The sequence below is a fragment of the Excalfactoria chinensis genome, chromosome 4 (genome assembly GCF_039878825.1).
Source record: "Excalfactoria chinensis isolate bCotChi1 chromosome 4, bCotChi1.hap2, whole genome shotgun sequence".
Taxonomy (NCBI): Eukaryota; Metazoa; Chordata; class Aves; order Galliformes; family Phasianidae; genus Excalfactoria; species Excalfactoria chinensis.
This window is the reverse complement of record NC_092828.1, coordinates 70,562,103-70,581,998: the sequence shown is the minus strand read 5'-3', so window position 1 is coordinate 70,581,998 and position 19,896 is coordinate 70,562,103. Positions and strand designations below refer to the sequence as shown.

The following is a 19,896-nucleotide window of genomic DNA, read 5'->3' as shown; positions in this document are numbered from 1 at the left end:
AGTCATCTTTATGCTTCCTGAGTCAGCTGATATTTTCTGGGAAGCAAGAGGCATACGGTCAAACTAGTTTAGTCAATTGTGAAGCACAGGAGAATAAACTACCCCTAATGGGGTCAAATATAGAAAGTGTGTAGATCAAATATAGGTGAAGGAATTTTACTGATGTTGTAACTGATGGATCTTTCACACAAACTCCATGGCACACACCACCTGATTAAGTATCTTAAATGCAAAGCTTCTTATTAATCTGTTACAAGTTTCTTTGAAGGCTGAAGTTTTTTTTCCTATGCGGAAAGGGCAATTCACAGTAAAATTTAAGGGCAGATGAACCTTGTGTAGGAATACAAAAAGCTGTTTTTCATTAGTAAACTGGCCATTGGCTTGCAGACTGTCATTCATTGTATCTCATAAATCCTAGCTCAATGTGTTGTGAACTCAGACATAAATGTAAGTAGATGAAGATCAGGCTGTTAACCTGATCAGGGCCTGAAATCTTCCATCTGAAAAACAGGATCAAAACCATTGTTTGCTTGATACAGATGTGGCTGATCATCATACATTCCTGTTTGACACCATCAAATGGGAATCACTTCAGAAGCACAAATTACTTCTAACAAGGTGAAACTCTGACACACCATTCATCCAGCAAGCTATACAGTCCTGTACCAAAAGAAATTCAAGCTGCCTATGAAGCCCCTCTTCAGTGACTGAGAAAAAAACATGCCATTGCTTAGCTGAGAGCCTAATTTTCAGTATCTCGGGCCAATCTAAGAAAGAGGATTTGATTTAACTGCTTGTTCAGATGCTCCAATTCAATTGAATATTCCTCAAGCACTGCAGAGATTTCCTTTGCATTTGGCAGTTTTTACCACTTACCCCAATTACAGTTACTCCTATACCATTCCACTAAACCACAACATCTCGTGCTCAATTCAGAGAGGTTCATTTGTCTGGGGTGGAGATCTACTAATGCATCATGACCTCAAGGGTGTGAAGGCTCTTGTGGTAGGGAATCCATTCCCTCATTCTGAATAATAAACGATAATGGTTCCTCAAAATTTCATGGCCCACCAGTAATAACCCCCACTTGGGTTAAAAATGAACTAGTTATATTTAAAAGAAAAATGAAACATAGGAAAAGTAAACACAGAGTCAAGATCCAATAGAGAATGATAAAACATAGAAATCTGTAAGAAGACAAAAATGCTAAACACAGCCATCATAGCCACATTAAGGCACGGGATGTCAAAATTGTCTTCCTTTGGAAAACATGTGATAACCAGAGCAGGCAACTCCACTGAAATATGAGTTAAAGTTCACATACTAATGCAATATTACATATTTCTCTCTCTTTTCGATGCATACTTCATCTTGAGTTCATCACAAAATACTGCTGCTTTCTTCAGTCACACTCGAAGAATCAATCCCTTCACACAGACTTTAAGTCAGCAAGACAGTTCACTTCCATGAACAGAACCAGCACAAGTCCCCCAGGTAAAGCTCTGTGCACCTATACACCAAAGTCAGCATAGATTCCCAGTCTTAAAAGCTGTGCTGTAGATATCAGTACAAAATAATAGATCCAGAGAAGCACTAACTAAACTCCTAGCGCTTTTGGATAAGATGGTTTAAATGAACAAGTTTGATATAAGTGTATTTACAGTCTTTTGCATGTGAGTCCTCTTTTCCCATCCTTCCTTCCTAGCCTAAAATGTCCCACAACCTCCCTGAGACCAACAAATTCTACCTTGTCTCCTCTGGTTCCAAGCAAAGCCCTTCCTCACCTCTAAGACCTGGCTTGCTGTCAAGTTCTTGCTCTTGTCTCATAGCAAAAAGGCCAACAACTCCTCTCATGTATCTTTTCAACCCCTCAACCTGCTCCAACTGCACTTGCAAAATGTCTTGACTACTACCTTTATTTCAAGAAATATGGAAATTTAAACCTATTGTTACACAAAAAATCAACTGGGGAAAAAGCTTCTGCTACTTTAATTACTGGTACATTTAATACAAAAAGTAAATGTGTTATGGCTATACAAAAATTAAGAGATGCGTATACATGAAAAGTTAAGTAATTACATGTATGCTTTTAGACAAATTAGTTTATAAATGCAAAGCCTTGAGACCTTCGTCCTTAAGGCATAGGTAATATGCAGTCAGTTCTCCTGTTTCCCTATGCAAGATGTTCAGGCTTCAGCTCATACTCCTAAGAGTACCAGTGGTCCTCATGAGTGCTACTTGAGAAACACACACCCTGATTTGGGATCCCACAGAATATTTATTCAGGACTTTCCCAGCTCATAGTCCGTATCCCTGAGTGTTCTGACTCATTTTTACAAGCTGATTTCACACAATTTGAGGTCAGATTCTGACGTGCTTGATCACAACTAGGTTCACACAGTGATAGTGAGGCTGCCATAAATGGCCCTATCCCAACACCGCTATGTGTGTACAGGAGAAGGAATGACAGCACATCACTGCATGAGCGCTATCAGGCCTCTGTTAGACCATCCTCTTGTTCTGCTGTCCCCCATTCTTCATGGATGGGCTGACACACTTCCTTACTCTCAGCAGACCCATGGAACTATACACATTTATTGCACATGTGCACATATTCTACTTCTTGTTGGCAAGTACTGCTGACAGTAGTGCATGTTCCAGCAGCTTCAAGGGATGCTCAGGCATTTTGCCTGGACATCTCAGCACCAAACTGAACCCACTGTGTACACATACAACCTGTAAAGCAGCACAGAGCTTCAGTATAGAATACCAGGATGAGCTCTATCTCTGGCTGCATCTTCGTCTTGCCAATACAATGCATCTCATGCTGGATGACTTTCAAAGCTGATTCACTCCTTTTGTTCATAAGCTAGAAAAAGAGTTTATGTGATTAGCAGAGGTAAGCTAAACACATAGCAGCTAATGGGAGAGATCAGGAGAGAAATGCTTAAGGCTCAGTCTGCTAAAAAAAGAGCCAGCATCCATTCTCCCACACAGGGTCTCAATGTTTGTTTGGGGAAACATCAGTAAAAGAGCTTTCTTCTGTATCTCTGTACCACAGAGACCCAAATAAAGGGAGTCTGTATGACGCTTTACAGGTTTCAGAGGAAATAAATGGAGGGTGATTATCAGGAAGCTCGATTTAACTGTTCAGGCTCAGACTGTTCCCTAACACATTTAGGCAGTAAAGTCGATCAGCAAAGCAATCCCGGAATATTTCAGTTAGAATTCTGGCATGTTTCCTGAACAGTGCCTTAGTTCATGCATTATGCTGCTGAAAGCAATGAAGCAATGTGCCCTAAATAAGAATGTCAAAATTTGCCTCTTTGTCAGGGTAAATTACTTATATTTCACACAAACATTGCTAAGCAGTATCTATGACTTACTATTCAATATAAATACAAATTCTAGGCATTACAAGATGGTAAAATAACTCATTCTTAAAAGGCTGATAGTGAAAGAAACTGATCGTTTTCTTATTGCACATAACTGCATAGAGTTTGATCGTTCTTTAAATCTAGATAACGGATGTTCTACCACATGGGTCTTTAAACTCTGTGTGAGATCTCTGTCGTACCACAGCTTGAAAACTAGAGCAGATATCACATCCTGACAAAGAAAGCCAAAATTTGTGTCCATGCCGTAAGCTTCACTGAGGCCACAACTTAGAAGTAAATTTCTATACAGCTGTTACTGCGGCACAAGGCTCTCCACATGTACAGACACGATGATATCTGTTCCCATGACACAGGGGCCGAGCCTCAGTTCTGGAAGTTCCAACAAGATTTTATTCCCTACAGTGCACGTTCCAAAGAAAGAGTGGGAGTGGAGAACATGGCAGCTCACCTATACAGCTATCTTAATGCTAGCAACTAACACTGCTTATGTGTCACACATGTGATCCTGGGCTGCTGGCTAAAACACTCCAGCAAAGGAGCCAGAAAACTCAACGGAATCAAGGTTTACTGCAACTCTTGCCCATTTTGACTCCATTGTTTTTTTATAGGCTTCCACATTGGATCACAATTTTCACTGCTGTTTCCAGCAGACACAGCCCACACAGGTATGTTGTACCAACACCTGAAGTTCTGAAATCTCTGAGAACTCACCAGCTATTAAAGCAGTGTCTTGCTAGATTCTACAAAAATATTAGTCTTATCCCAGTCTTATCACCAAAAATGTTATGTCCTACACATCAGTATTTTTTCAATGCAACTATTTCACCCCTCCCAGTCATATCCATCACTTTAATTTTGTGGAAGATATAATGAGCCTGGTTCTACAGGCCTCTTCTTTTATCAGCTCAGATCTCTCATTCCCCAGGGAAAGCAGTACAGCAGTGACTTGTCCTTTGATAGCAATAGATAACTAACCTCATTTTGTAAAAGCAGAACTAAACAGAAGAGTTATTTTTTGTCTTCAGCAGCACTGAATCAGACCTCACTGCCATGAACTGAACCCAGATGAAGAAAACTCAACGCCTTATGCATAATCATCAGGAAGCTTACAGTTGCACTGTTTCCTTTTCTTTCTCTCTTTCCTTTTTTATTTTTATTTTATTATTACTATAATTATTTGCTATTTACCTGGTATTTATTCAACAGAGCACCACAATGGATGTGAATGCGACAGGTCATATTTTCTGGAGCTAAACTTCCAGTCCTTCTGCATACCTACCTATCAGTTATGCTCAGGTCATATATTTTGCATTTCTGTGGCATAATGATTAAAGATATAATTGCTTTTAGAAATTAAAGCAAACATTTGGAAATCTTAGCCACATAAACCAGGCCTTTAAATACACGCTACTGTGCTTCAGCTTTCACTCAGTCAATGTCTACCAATCAAAAAATACTTAATAACCAATGGTAAATCTATTTGCCAACGATTTTGTTCTTGATTTTAAACATCCTTACATACCTATTGACAGACTGAATTGAAAAAAAAGGACAGCATTGCAGATTTGGACAGCTATTTAGTTACAATGCCAAAAATATGGTGATCTATGTGCACCTCTGTCTGGACTGAGGTCTCACTCTGTAAGTTGGCATGTACAAACAAAAAGTCTTTCTACAGTCCTACAAGGATAAGTTTAATATGATCTAAAAACGGGAAAGAAGATGCACATCACAGAGATCTCTTGGTGACATTTGCTTTAAGTGATCTGCATGACTGAAATCAGTGGTTTGGGTGCAACAGATAATCAAAATAACTTAGGACGAAAGGCCTGTGTTCTACTGACAGATGGGGAGTGAACAATTTGTACAAAACAGTGTTTCTCAAACAAAAATAAAGCAAAATGTTAGTTAAGAAACATTCTGGAAATGTAAATAAATAAAAGCTTCAGCATTGTAATCTAATGTACCACTTTTAGAATTAAACCAAGAGGTGTACTTCACTCTCACACAACAGGAAGAAGGCTAAGAAAACCATAAGCCTACCTCTCCACACCTTTAACTGGTGTTACTCCACACCACTCCCTTCAGTGGAATCATGCCTGGACTGCATCAAGCAAGAGGAGGGATGGATCTGAAGATTGGAAATGAACTTGAGAGCTTTGATGAAATATTAATCCCCAGCACGAGATGCAAAAGGTGAATTCTGTGACAAGTGTTATCCAAATTTGTAATGGCTTTCTGTGTGTAACCTCATCTCACTGCATCCTGACATAATCTTAATTAGTCTTAGTTCTACTGCAGAGAAGCCCACTGAGGCAGTTAGCACCACATAATTAATCAGATGTTCCACACGTATCACAGCAACCAACAGTGTCAACTTACTGATTTGGGCTGATATAGAGAGAAACTCTGCCTTTCGTTTCACATGAACAAAAGCTTGTGGCATGGAATAAACACAGGACTTTTCCCTCTAAGCACTGCTTAATGCCCTTTATTCCTCTAACAGATATTTCCTAATGTGAAGTATATATATATATTTTTTTCTGCTGTTATAGGAAAACACACTATTTGATATTTCTCTTAAATTTCAGCTTCTTCACAGAAGAGTAAGTCCAGCAGCTGAAGTAAGCAATAAGACATAAGTCTTGCTTCTGGAATTCATAAATCTCGGGCATTATTTTTCTTTCTGTGTGCTTTAGCAGCCAAGTTCCTGTTTTTAAGAAACGCAATTTTGCACCTGCACATAAATATGCATTTGGAAGCACTATCTGCAACTTTCAGTCATCGCATAGCAACAGAAAATAAAGTACTTACATACAATAAACATATACAATGCACACACATTAACTCACAGGATTAAAAGCTTCATCACCTGTCTAAGCAATCGTCGACCTTAGCTTTGTTCTACAGTTTGAGATTTATCTTTTGTCCTCATTGCAGGAGCCAAATGCTGTAGTATTGTGCCTACTGTCACCGCGGGGGAAACCATATGATTATGTTGTTTGATGGCGAAGAAGGAAAAAAAACATAGCTTAAGGAAAGCAATTTTCTAAAGAAGCTGACTGTCCATTCTCCTAAGCTTGCCTGGAAATAGTACAAGGAGCAATATAAAACCACAAGAAGGCTTATTCAGTTTTTGTGCAGCATCTGTAATATGCTGTGGTATTTATTAATAGTAAATGCAATACTTAATACACGGCAGTGTTTTGCTTGAGCAGAACATTACAAAACTGTTTGCAAGAACAATTTACTCCATAACTAATATTTGCCATAAGAAAGAGCAGCCTAATGTTTTGCAATTTCTCAGATTCTCAGAACAAACTAGTGAGATGATAATCCTTCTAAAAGGCAGTATATAATGGTAGTTTGTTTCAGGAATTGGAGGTGAATTGCTTAACACCTTCTCTCAACAGTGTTTGTGTCCCAGAGCAGTGAAGTTTTTACTACAGGAACTGCTAACAATTGTAACAGTCCCAGTGTTTTCATCTGTGGTGGTATCTCAGATAGGAACACATATAGTCTTTTCTGCTATCTGAAACAAGGAGTCATTCACCATTACTGTGGAAGGTCTTGGGATGTCTTTTGTACCTGAATGCCTATCACAAGAGATAAGGCAGGCTACTGGAACTGACAAAAGTTCCAGGTGTTGTCATCCATGATTACTGTTTGTCAAAGGAAGGAATAGAATGTCTGTTTCTCACTTTCTAATGCAGTGCTCTCTCCTATGCAAATCTTTTACATTTCTTTTAATGTTGGAAAAATACAGTAATTATAGTTCTGATAAAATTGCTGCCAGGTTTGTTTTATAACCTGAGTAAACCCGGAGAAACAGAATACAGTTAACAGTTCATTCTTGCTCCTATTTTAGCAGAAGGCAAATATGTTATCAAACAACAGCAGTGAGCATGTATGTAAAGGAAGGAAAGATAAGATGTGGCAAGTGTGTCTCAAAGCACATGCATCAGAAACAACTCAAAGCACATCATCAAGCTATGTATATGCACTGATGCCTCTTCCATCTCAAAGACACCAGTGTCCTTTATCTTCTAACCCTTAGCTACATTTTATAATCCTAAAGTCAGCTCTGCTCTCATCTGACTCAGATTCTCCACTCTGGTAGCCTTAGTCCAAATGTCTGACAGAACATTTGGCTAGCATAGTGTGCACACTAGCCACAGCGGGCTCACAATGTGATTTTAATTAGTATTTCTAAGATTGTTAGCAGGATGTGAATGGAAAGTACATTGGCAGAAAGCAATAGAGGTTAATCAAGATTTGTGGGGCTAATTTCACCAGCAAGACCCATGATTTAAAATCTCATGGCACTCTTAGCTTTTCCATACTTTCCTAGGCAACCTTTTCTACCTGACCTCAATGTAAGCAATACTTAGCATCTCCAGATCAGTAAAAAATGCTGAACTCCTGGCATTCTGCAAGTTAGCAGTCTGAAAACCACTCTGTACAGTATGTCCTTACATCGGTGATATAATCAATCTTCAGTGTAAAAATCATAGCCACTGAAGACTCACTCTCTACCCAATATGTAGTAGCTCAAGGCATCAGAACTTTGTAATGGGAGTTGGGAATGGAATCAGAGATTCTTTGGTTCTACCCAGACTGCTTTGAAGGTGCTGGAGTTGCTAATGATAAAACTGGTAAAAATGGCAGTGACACTTCTACCTGATGAAAGACTTTCTACACAGGTAAAAACTATAACTAAGCAAATTCAGTATATTCAGAGAAGCTGGCAACAGCTGCTAAACAGAAATATGCAAGTGTTTCACAGAAAATGGCTTCTGCTGTTTAGATCTGGCTTTGACAGGATTTGTTACCTACGGTGCATCAATTAGTCAGCAGTTGGTTTAACCATGGATACACTGACTTTAATGTATTTTCATTTTGTAAAGTGTACCTTTGGTCACTCTTGTCATGTACCTACCTTCTTCTCTGAATATCCATGTGACATATCTAGAACATCTTTTCTCCAGCAGAGCCCTAAAGCAATTTCATGTATTATATTCTTAGACTGTTATTGATGCCTAGACATTTCCAGCATGTACCTTAGCATGGACTGTTTTTGTCCAGTGACAGGAGAAACCCAAACTGAATGCTTACAATCCTACAGTATGCTCCAGGCAACGTCTTTGCAAATGACAAGTACAGTGAAGATGCCCTCTTCTCATCTGTCCCTTCATTTTTGTTCCTTCAATACAAACTTGTTTCCTAGGAATTTCCAACCACCGATTCTGGTAAAACTTGTTCAAATTATAAAACAGGAAAGTCAGATCAAACAACAGTGCTTACCCCGTTCTGTGTCATAGAGGTACACAAACTTTTCCCACTTGTAATAGGTCAAGAGACTCAAGATGGCTCCTTTTAATGCTGGCCGCATCTGGATGACAAACTGCACATCTGCATCTGTTGGGAAGCTGGGAGTGATGAAGGACGTGTGAAGGGCTCCACAAAATGACGTCAGTGTGTTCATTGACATCTGGTCATAGAATCCAAAGATGGCATAAACTCCTCTGGAAAACTGTGAGCAGACTGACAAAGACAAACAGAAGAATTAAAAACTGAAATATATTGAATGCAAAAAAATTTTTGAAGTATATTTGAAGTAAGCCCACTAAGCAATCCTGAATTATTTTGTATGATGCAGTAGAATTTGTGAGGTATTATATACTAATTTCAGCGTAGCTGATAGAGAGATTGCATCAGAGATGGCAAAGGAACCTCACAGGCCAAGTGTAAGGCTCTGTCCATAGCAAGAACTCTGACTGTGATCATGAGACAAATGAAGTACAATACAGCACAGAAGCACTTCTAAACCAAAACATTTCTGGACTGATATAAGCAAGTCCCATTTGTAACGAAAAATACATTTCCAAGAAAAATGATGACTCAACGTCAACAATTCCCCTTGCCAAGAGTTGGATTTAACAACAATTTTCAAATAGCCCCATTAACCATTTTTGTCGAAACACTTCATATTTAACTTTTCAAAAAGCAAGGAGAAGATGTTACTGGTTGGGAAGACAAAGTGCAACATTGCTATTTCTGTAAGTAGCATCATGAAACATTTCCTATCATAAATGCTATTCAGAATCACCAAAGCCTGTTAAAGTAATTTCTTAAAGGATTCTCCACCATATTAGCTCATTAGCCTCATGGATAACACCTTAGATAGGTATTCAGGTGTGAAAATTCAATTTTCTTCCAGAGGTGCAGATGCAAAAATAGTAATGTCATTAAGGAATTTATTTAAGTGTTTTAGGCACTCTAACAGGCCTTGATCAGAAGTAGACACCAGCAGCAAATAACAGCTGATGCAGGCAGAAAAGAGATGCACACAAGACAGGAGAGGGAATAAGAAGTACTGATATCCTAAAGAAAAGTTTGCAGAAGTTCTCAACCACAGCCAAGAAAAGATATAAAAGAAGTTATAATGCAGCAAGAATTAATTCCCAGAGGCATGACTGAGGAATTAAACACACGGTTTCAAAAGGCATTTCGTTAAACTATATACCAGCAGGATATAAAGTAGAAAAGCTACCATAAAAATTATCTGCTGAAGTAACAAATAAAAGGCAGTAACTTCCAGGTGAAAAAAAAATAAAAAAATAAAGGGAAAAATAAAGACTATGTTACAAAGTCTGGCAGTCTCCAAATCATTTCAATGGCATATAAACTCTCTAATTCCATCATAACAGTCACTGAAGTGGGGTGAGTAGGAGCTGGGTGTCCTCATATATACTGAGTCAGTATCTCACGGATCAGGCTTCTCTTACATATTTATTAATGGCCTAGTTTACCAGTTTTTATGTAGATTCTTACAGAGGAGAAAGCAAAAAGAGCAAGTCAGTATATTCCAGGAAATACCCCTTCATTTTTGTTTTGCAAACAAAACATACCTCCAAAAGTCTCCTGATGCTAAATGCATTTCAAGCGATCCCAGATTCACCTGTTCTTTCTTATCAGCTCTGAGGTTCAGGAATATTTCTGAACTACGACTCCAACAAAATCTCAGAGAGCTATAGGAACCTGAATGAAGATTCAGTGGGTGCTCAGAAAGCTTGTGCTTATGTTAGCATAAGCTGACACTCTCAATCAGTAAGCTGAGATTGAAATCAGGCTGTGGACAGCCTGTTCAAGGAATGTTTAGATGGTGTGTTAAGGGACATGGATTAGTGAGAACTATTGGTGACAGGTGGATGGTTGGACTTGGTGATCTTGTAGGTCTTTTCCAACCTTAACGATTCTATGATTCTATGGCTCTATGACTATAAATAGGACCTTCTCCAAGAACTATCCAACAGCAAAGATGGAGCTACTGCTGGCATGGGACAACCCACTGCAGCCAAGAGCTTCTGATCTGGCCTTTTGGATACTTACAACTATTTTTTCCTACAGAATTCTGGAGGATCACCAACAATAATTTCTAACAAATGTAGCCCCCTGCCCAGAACTACTTTCCAACTTAGATCTCTGTTCAGTGCAGATCTTTAAAATTTAACACTTTTAATAGGCTATCAGCAGACCAGCTTTTAATATCTTCATCTCTTAAGCTCCTCTGCTTTTTTCTTTATAGCTTATTCTTCTTGACTATCTATCCTGCATGCACTGTAGGGTGCCAATTCAATTTTACTGGCCCATTTAAAAGCCAAATAAACCTTTGTTTTTATAAGGGAAAGATAAAAAGACCAATTATCTTGGTCCTCGATGTTCATTTGTTTTTTTGAACTGACAATTTTGTCATGATTTTGTAGCATTGGGTCTCTTGTTTACTCAATGGTCTAATCTCCAATGTGATCAGAGCTCCTGAAGACACTGATGAAGCCATGGCCATTCAAAAACCAAACACATCATTACATTCATTTTAATGACATTACTGTTCTAACATCAAATTAGTTTAAATCAAAACAAAATAATAATTACTAAAGAAACCTAAACTTTAGCTTTAAGCTCTATATACATACAAACCGTCTTCCATTAACATTCAGAACAATCCTCATTTTAGAGTAAGAATTCTGATATATTCCTTAATTAATCACCATTGATTTATATTTGTTTTACCCTCTTTGAAAAATGCATATGGTCAAACACATACTCTGGCACTAAAGAACTGATCTGTCTGAATCCTGATGAAACCTCACTCCCCAGAAAATGGTCTTTTTTCTTTCATTTTTTTCTGAGATATATGTTAAAGATGTGCTCTTAATTACAGTCATTGCTTCTAATACTGAGGATGCATAACAATTTGCAGGACAGCACATATCCAGGTTGGTTTACCACCTCATCTGAAAAAGCTGCAAGCTCTATAAGAGAGGGACAGAGGGTTCTAAGTAGTCCCTATCCAATGGAGGATGACAACAAGCCGTAACTCTGGCATCAGGTGCAGGACAGACACAACTTTATCTAGAGAGCCTTAACTCTGAACTTGTTCTCAGAGTAAGCTGAGAGTAAGAAGCCACATGCCATCAGTTTCAAAAAAGGCAGGGATGTATGGCAGAAGCCTGGGAATTCTCAAGCATGCCAAGAGAAGGAACTTCTGGGTCATGAGAGTGAATTGTTTTCTGCCAAGGAGAGAAAACGCCCAGACCAAGAGTGATCACAGCAATGAGCAGATTTGTTAAAGTTGTGATAATAAAAAACCCACAATGAACCAACAAATAACAACAAAAGCAAATACAACAACAAAACACATACACAGCACCAACAACAAAAACACAAACCTAATCAAACCCAAATAAATTAAATCTTTGCATCTCAACTGAATAGCAGCTGAACCGTCCAGGCACCAGCATGACTCAGTGAATCCAACTTCTGTTGCTCCACCAGCAGTTCCATCCTCCCTCCAGTCACATCAGCCCCTTCACAGAAACTTGTCAAGATTAACCAGACTTCATTTCCTCCACTCTGACTCCATGAAGGCTCCAGGTCAGAACCTCAAAAGATGCCCCATTTCACACAAGTTATGAGATGTTTTGTGTCTTTTTTACAATTTATTTTCTGCTTTCTAGCTGTATTTAGCTCTTATACCTTTTAGTGACTGTGAGTACTCCTGACACAGCAAGGTTGTACAGGCTCTGACATCCCTACTATCTATTGCCTGGAAGCTAAAGTCAAATATTCTCTGACACCTTTTTATTTGATTTAATTTTTTAAGTCCAGTTCTCATGCTAACAAAAAAGCTGAAACTTTACTAGGAACATTTATGAGTAGGTCTGGGTTCTGCTTGTTTAAAGAAAAGATGAATAAACCCAAAACAAAAAATATGTGGGTAGATCTTAATGTGTCATTCCATCAGATGACACCATTGATGCTCTCCAGCATGGCATGCAATGCCCTCTGGACCCTACAGGCCCTGTGGTCAGGGCTGTGATTACAACACCTAAGACACAGTTGCCTCTTCATGGCTATTTGTATGGACAAGCCATTTCCACTTTGTTCACATCAGTATCTTGTAAGATGGTCTGAAAAAACAAACCCATATCACAAGGGAACTGTAAAGTCTGTTTTATTGATAATTACATCCTTCTTTGGGCTGAAACTCTCCATAGGAGCACAATGATAACTGATGTTGCTGTATGTTGCTCACTTTGGCTCCCCAGTTTTTTGTGTTCTGCATTTCCCTCGGCTATAAAATAATTTTATTCCCTCCACTTTCCTCTGCCAATTGTCTTGGACTCTACACAATTCTCATAGTCAAACTCTGCCAATGGACTAAGGGCACTACCTTCAAATGGAATAACACAACCTACTGCAGACTACTTGCTATTTTCTATTTAAAGTCTCCACGCTGTGACTTCCTTGCTGCAACAATACAAGGGTTATCATTAACTCCACTTCATACAGTAAGCATACCGGCTCTTAGAGAGACTGACAATGTCTCTACTTCTTTCTTTCCCTTTCATTTCAATACACGGAATGAACAGGCAGTCTCTCTCTACTTGAAGCCTCAAGGAAATGAGCACAGCAGTGCCCACGAATGCAGAAAGAGCTACTTCGGGGATGCTCCAGGCAATACGATCTGAGCGCTCCCTTTAAAGACAAACTCACTGTATTTTAAATGATCATTTAAATGAAATGAAATTATCTACTACTAATAAAACTTACTTTCACATTAAATTCTTAAGGCACTGAATTCTGTCAAGAAAGGATTTCATTGTGTTGTCATAACTTCAGCTGAAAAAAAAAGAAGCACTTCTGAAAACAGCAATTTCTGAGATAGTTAATAGCAAATATTCATGGAGATGGGGGCGAAGCAAGGAAGTTACAGCTTGAAATTGGCTCCAAATCCTCCTGAGACCTTGGCCATAACATCCCTTTGCATCGTACTTAATAAAAAACATGCCTTTACAAATATAAAAAATGCCCCCCAAACAAAAAGAAACCTCACAGCAGAAAGCAAAATAAAACGATGATTTACTACTGTTACTTCATCCGTGGTATCAAACAGTTTTCTCAGTGATTTGACTCAAGTGTGTTTAACCTCATTCTCAGAAAATACTGCTCAACTTGCTATGTTCTACCTAGTGCCAAATTCATACATAGACTCTTCCTTCACTTTGCATTCCTTTTTAGAAGAGCCTATAAGATAAAAACAGCACATTTTTATTTCACTAGGAAGAGAAGAGTGCTTTCACAAATGACAGGCATAAGAAATATTCAATTCCTATTTTACATGCCCATTACCAGAAAGCAATCCAAAATAAATGTCCAGACCCGAGAATACCCAAAAACACTCTCTGAAATCAAGATCCCACTCTAGATCACTTTTGTCACCCTATCACAACCCCATTACACACTACTAAATGACAGTATTCATTTATTCTCTACTTTTCAGATCACTTTGATCACAATCACAGCTCCTGGGTGTGGGGTGCTCTACAGACTCACTATCACAACCATGATTTCTTTCAGTATGTCCAATTATTTATGACTTACATGACTCCACTCATTAAATTTTATGCATTTTGGCCTCTGTATATCCTCCTACAGTCAAATAAAACCCTAACAATGTACGAGAATTTGCCGCTTGCTGGATCTCCTCTTCACACTGATTGAAACATTCATATGAATTTTATGAGCGTATGAAAAATGCCAGCTTGCAACAATAAAAATAGGCCACTTAGACTATGACAGTGCTAGTAGGAGCACTAACAGCGCTGAGCTACAGGCACACCACAATGCCAAAGGGTGCCAGCTGAGATTTGCAGTGACTGCTCTTTTAAGAAGTCCTATCTAAAGTCAGAGCCTTTTGGACAGACAGGCTGATGAGAGGCACAGCTTCAGAAAGCACTCTGAAGAGACAAGTTCATTCATGCCTGAAAGACTGTCCATTAGCATAATTTCACTTAGGTAAAATTACTTAGACCCCTCTGCCCACAAACTGCCAGTTCAACATATACACAAATAAAAGCTTCAGTAATTAAAAAAATAAGCTAACATACTTAAACTGTCAGTATCAAGGGCATCCTTGAAGCTGTAAGACAGAACACCGGGCTAAACATCACCTATATTGTCCTAAGAAAGATGTACGTAGTTCTCTAACCATATTCTTCTACTCAGAGAATACCTACAGGTGACCTGAGTTATGTGGAACACACAGTGTAACTTGCTGCTACACCTCTCTGCTTACTGATTAGTCCCGAGCTGCTTTCAGAGCTAAGACTGTAGAGTCTGAGCCATTATGCTCTCTCTCTTTTACTGTCCATGAACTTGATGAAACTCAAGCACAAAATGAGTATTTTTTCTTGCATATATACCAAACTATCGTACATGTTTCAGTTTTCTTAAAGAAAACAAAAACAACAAACCCCAAAACACATGATTTTCAGAAGTAACCCAGGAGTCAACTACTCCATGTCCACGAAGAGTGTCAGCCCCTTATCAGTAAGTCCTAATTCCAAAACCATTTTGTTTAACCAGGATCACTACCACACACTGATCTTTTAAAACTCCCAGGATCCAGAGCGCTATGAGAACACTTCTTTTGAAAGACTATTAAATAGATTATCACGGCTCAGTTTGAAGGATAATCTACTGGAATTTGAGGGAACCAAAATAGGTGGTTTAAAGCTTAACGTGGATTAAACGTGAGAGGAGATTCAGACATGCCATACAGATCAACGAGTTTTTGAAGGCTGATTTTTAAAAAGGTATTAAGTTTCTGAGGACTATACTTAAGTATGTGCTAATCAGAATACTACATTATCTTCCTTGCTCCTTTACAAGATGAAGTTCAAGCTCTCAAATCAGGCACTGCAAAGCTACATCCAGGTGTTCTATTTTTAAAGCCATCCATGCAGCGGATGATATTCTCCCACTAACAGTCCAACTTCTATCCCAGCCACATGACCTCCAAAAGCTGCTGACAGGGAAAACTTCCTTTTAGTTTTAGGGGTGAAGACATCAAATACCCACCATGCAGTTTGAAATAAAAGGCTTTTAGAAATGCTTTGTAACACTACTGCAAAATCCAGATATAAATCATGTGCATTTGTTACCCATCAGCTTACTACCTTTGCTAGTCTTGACACCAAAAAAGGCATTCAGGAGGAGGAGCAGCACGGTTTCTTTTTGCATGTAAAACTCACTGCTGGAGGGAGATGGAAAGGCACTGGGTATATGAATGACTTCCAAGCAAGCAGCACTTGATGAAGAGAAGAGACATTTCTGCTCGCTTTCTCCAGGAGAATCCTGCCTTGCCAACAACACTATCATGCACAATACCAGCGCTCAGCTCCTGACAGCCCCACATTCCTGGATGCTGAGAGTTCAGGCACTGGCCTCCAGCAGAAGTTCTGGGCTCACTGTTCACTGAGCTCTTCCCTTTGAGAAATGGCTCAGTCTATCACACATACATCCACACACTGTTCTCCCCAAAGTGTGGGAGATAAACCAACACCTGTGGGAAGGAGTCAGAGGACCTGGCAAAGTTTTCCCCAGGAGAGACTAAATATATCCACAGCAAACAGTCACTTGTGTCCTTTAATTCTTAGACTCCATCTCATGCTTCACACTAAGTCCCTGCAGAGACACAGTGTGTGTGTAATGCCAGCATGTCACATATGCTTGAGTTAAATAACTGGTTTCTATTTGTTTTACCATATGAAACGCTTCTTATTTTACCCTAAGTCTGTTATGCCAGCATCATTACTTTGGATTATAACTATTCCCCTTATTCTCCAAAGTGATTTTTCTAAAAACATTGGCAAGAGGTAAAATATATATAAAAAAAATTGTTGTTTCAGAAATCATTTAGTTATAAAACACAGAAATGTAGCAGCAGTTTACTTACAAGCAGCCAACATGTTTTTACCCACATGCATATTCTAGTAAAGAGACAGTAACATTGAACAGTTTGACATAAAGTCATAGTTTTACTCAAAGTAACAACAGCTACATCAAGCACAGGACATCAGGTATGTTGCTTTGGAACAAGAAAAGTGCTCCCAGAAAGCATTTTTTATGTGAATTTTACAAAATCTTGTTGACCGAGGTGTATCCAAGTAACTATCCTTATAATTTTCAGACAGTATCTATATTGGACCTCTCATCAATAGTTTAAGCAACAGGAAGCAATATGAAGTAAAAAGAAATTATCCATCGGGAGCATTTTTCAGGCTGAGGTTGTTATGCAGAAGATTAGGCTGAAAATCCCAAAGTGCATAAGGTTAAAGACAATCACACCTGCAGATCAGTAGCTAGCTAGCTACAGTACTCCCCTACTCTCAACAGATTTCCCACCCATTTCATTGGAACATCCTGGTACAGAAGAAGGAGAAAGATGAGGGCATATTATTAAATGTATGCTTGTTCAGCAGATCCTTCCCTAAGTGATTTCAGAAGTTGACTTCATTCTGGGCCACTGTGGTGAAAGGCAATAAATCAAAACAAGATTCTGGCAGTATGATGAAAGATGAGCTGAGTCTGCTGAGGTGGTGCCATTTATAGGCCTGTGGGGATCTATTATCGAGTGTAAGACAGGAGAGGCAAAATGGTAAACATACCTGAAAACACTGACGTGGGGAAAATTCCCCACAAGGTAAGGCCAGGGATAAGGCTGCCCAAGGAGAAAGAGGATGTGATCACCAGTGCAGCAGCTGTGCAAGCTGCCTCCAGCTCCCACTTAGCTCTCTGTATGCCCAGAGCCATACTGGGTGACATACAGCCTGGCTTACCCAAGGCAACAGACCCTAACACTTTCCTGGAGGCTCTGCAATAGTACTCCAGTGAGTACTGTCACAGTGGGTGCATCCTGGTTCAGTGGACTAGATGTCACATTTCCATATCTCCTCCCTGTGTTTATTCAGGCTTCATGGGGCTGAACAATCCTCACCGCTCCTTGTGCCATGCTGTTGTCAGCTTACCAACCTGAGAAACGTGCTGTCAGCTAACATAGACAGGAAGAAAGAGCAATGAAACTTGGCTTTTGCAGCCATGGAAATGATATGATCCAAAGGTGATCCTTAGGGAGCAGCCCAAGTCCAGACCAAGTACCACTGCAGGAGAAGATCCCAAGGACCTCAATGGGGGCATGGATGAGCACCAAGAGGCCCATTCAGTACACTGAAAGAGCACACTATGGGACTGCAAAAGCTAAATCCCAACTTCCTCTGTAAAAACAAAACCACCTCTCTCTCCCCACATTTAGTTTGACAGCATTTCTATCTGCCTTGTTGTCTGAAGAATCCTTGTTACCAATCTCCTGGACCATCACGATCACATCTGACAATAATTCACAGCCCAGTTCCCTCAGCTAACTTATTTACAGGAAACAACAAGAATAATATTCCCTATAAATTATGCATAATCACTATTTATCATGCTGGGTTAATTGGCACATAACAAAAGAGTTCTCTGGTGCACAGCTGAGTAATGTGGAAGCCAAAAATTATGGAAATGTTACAGCAAAGGCCTGGTTGTGAAAAGTCGCGCTGCCACATATTAACTCTTAGCTGACCTCTGCCCTTCCAGAGGAGGAGGGACAGATCAAGTCTGAAATGATTTGATAATCTCAGTGGGCTTGGACAGATTGTTGAAGCTGTAAATACTGATTCCAGCTCTGCTGCCAGCCAGCAGCGTGGCAAAATGACAACCTGGTGCAATTCTGTTGTTTCCCTGGGCTCCATGAGACCCCACCACACAGCAGAGAACTACCTGGTCCATCATCAGGGACAATGAGCATGTGTGATGGTGACAGCCTTCTCAGAGAATCACAGAATCATTTGAGTTGGAAGAGATCTTTGAAGGCTTGCTAGTCCACCTCCCTGCACTGAAAAGGGGCACCACAGCTCCATCAGGTGTCCAGCCTGACCTTGGATGTCTCCAGGAAGGGGCAACACTAGCTCCCTGGGCAACTTGCATCAGTGCCTCATTACTCTTATTACACCTTTTCTCCCATCTCTCAATCTCCAGCTTTATCACAGAGGTAACAGAAAATGAGATGACTTCCATAACTTCAAGTGTTGTGAGTTAGAAGTTCATTTACTCATAGCCACCAACCAGACCACAGAACACTGCTGTGATCTCATCGCATTCATGGTCTCATTTCCACAAATACAAATGAGTGTAGAAATGCAGCTTTTAATTTTGGATTATGTTATCTCCATCACAGTTCCTTGGTATGGAAAACATAGTTGATAAATAGCTTTCTCCTGGAATTATTCATTTACCAAGTCCACCAAGCTACTCACACTGCTTTCCTCTGATGAACATCAGTGGAGTATAACAACTGCTTTGCATCCACACCTTGCTGGGCAAGAGGCTCCTGTGCCTGAATTATTGATGTATATTGTAAAGCCTAAAGTGACTCAAGGAGCAGTTTTATGTGCTAAAGCATCTTCACCATGGTTATTTCTTTTTTTCCTTTTCACTTTACTGCAAGCAGCATCTGAAGTACCTGGAAAATCTTCTGACTGAAAAGAGAAACAGTATGTGCTGCACATTTGTTGTTGCAGATGTGTGGTTAACCAGCTTGATCACTGCAAACTTCTGACTATTTTCACACCCTGAGCTGGTGCATGACTGGATTAATCACACATTCTGTGCTTCAAACACAGGCCTGCTTCTCTACAATATTTCTTTGTATATAGAATATGTACATGTAAATATGTAAATAAAATACACATTCAAGCAACTTTGTTGCTACTGAAATTAATATTTTGTCAATCTACTCTTCAATTTATGAGAGTTGCTCCAAAAGCAATGCCTCCTATTCTGTGATGTTGGCCCACAGCATCAGAGGTGGATGTTGGTGGCACGGCAGTAAAGGCTGAACCTTCCCACCAATATCCCATTCCATTTTGTGCCTGTGTGACAGATGGCAGCAGAGGGGCACTCTGACAGAATGGTGTTTGACATGGAAGTGTGTACAGAGACAAGGTGTGTCACTGAATTCCTCCCTGCAGAAATAATGGCATCCACTGACATTCATCAACACTTGCTGGATGTTGATGGAGACCAAACAACAGTTGTTAGCATCGCAGGGTTT

The 19,896-nt window shown here is 39.6% G+C and overlaps 1 protein-coding gene across 4 annotated transcripts in view; it reads right to left on the bottom strand.

Moving 5' to 3' along the window:
- GRIA3 (glutamate ionotropic receptor AMPA type subunit 3) overlaps window positions 1-19,896 on the bottom strand; it is a 139,694-nt gene that overhangs the window by 96,540 nt on the left and 23,258 nt on the right. For all 4 annotated transcript variants that reach the window (XR_011903529.1, XM_072336381.1, XM_072336380.1 and 1 more), the window contains exon 3: window positions 8,703-8,942. Coding sequence is in view for 3 of the 4 variants with exons in the window: in XM_072336381.1 (XP_072192482.1) it covers window positions 8,703-8,942 (240 nt within the window). In the remaining variant the exon portion in view is untranslated. The remainder of the gene's footprint in view (window positions 1-8,702; window positions 8,943-19,896) is intronic.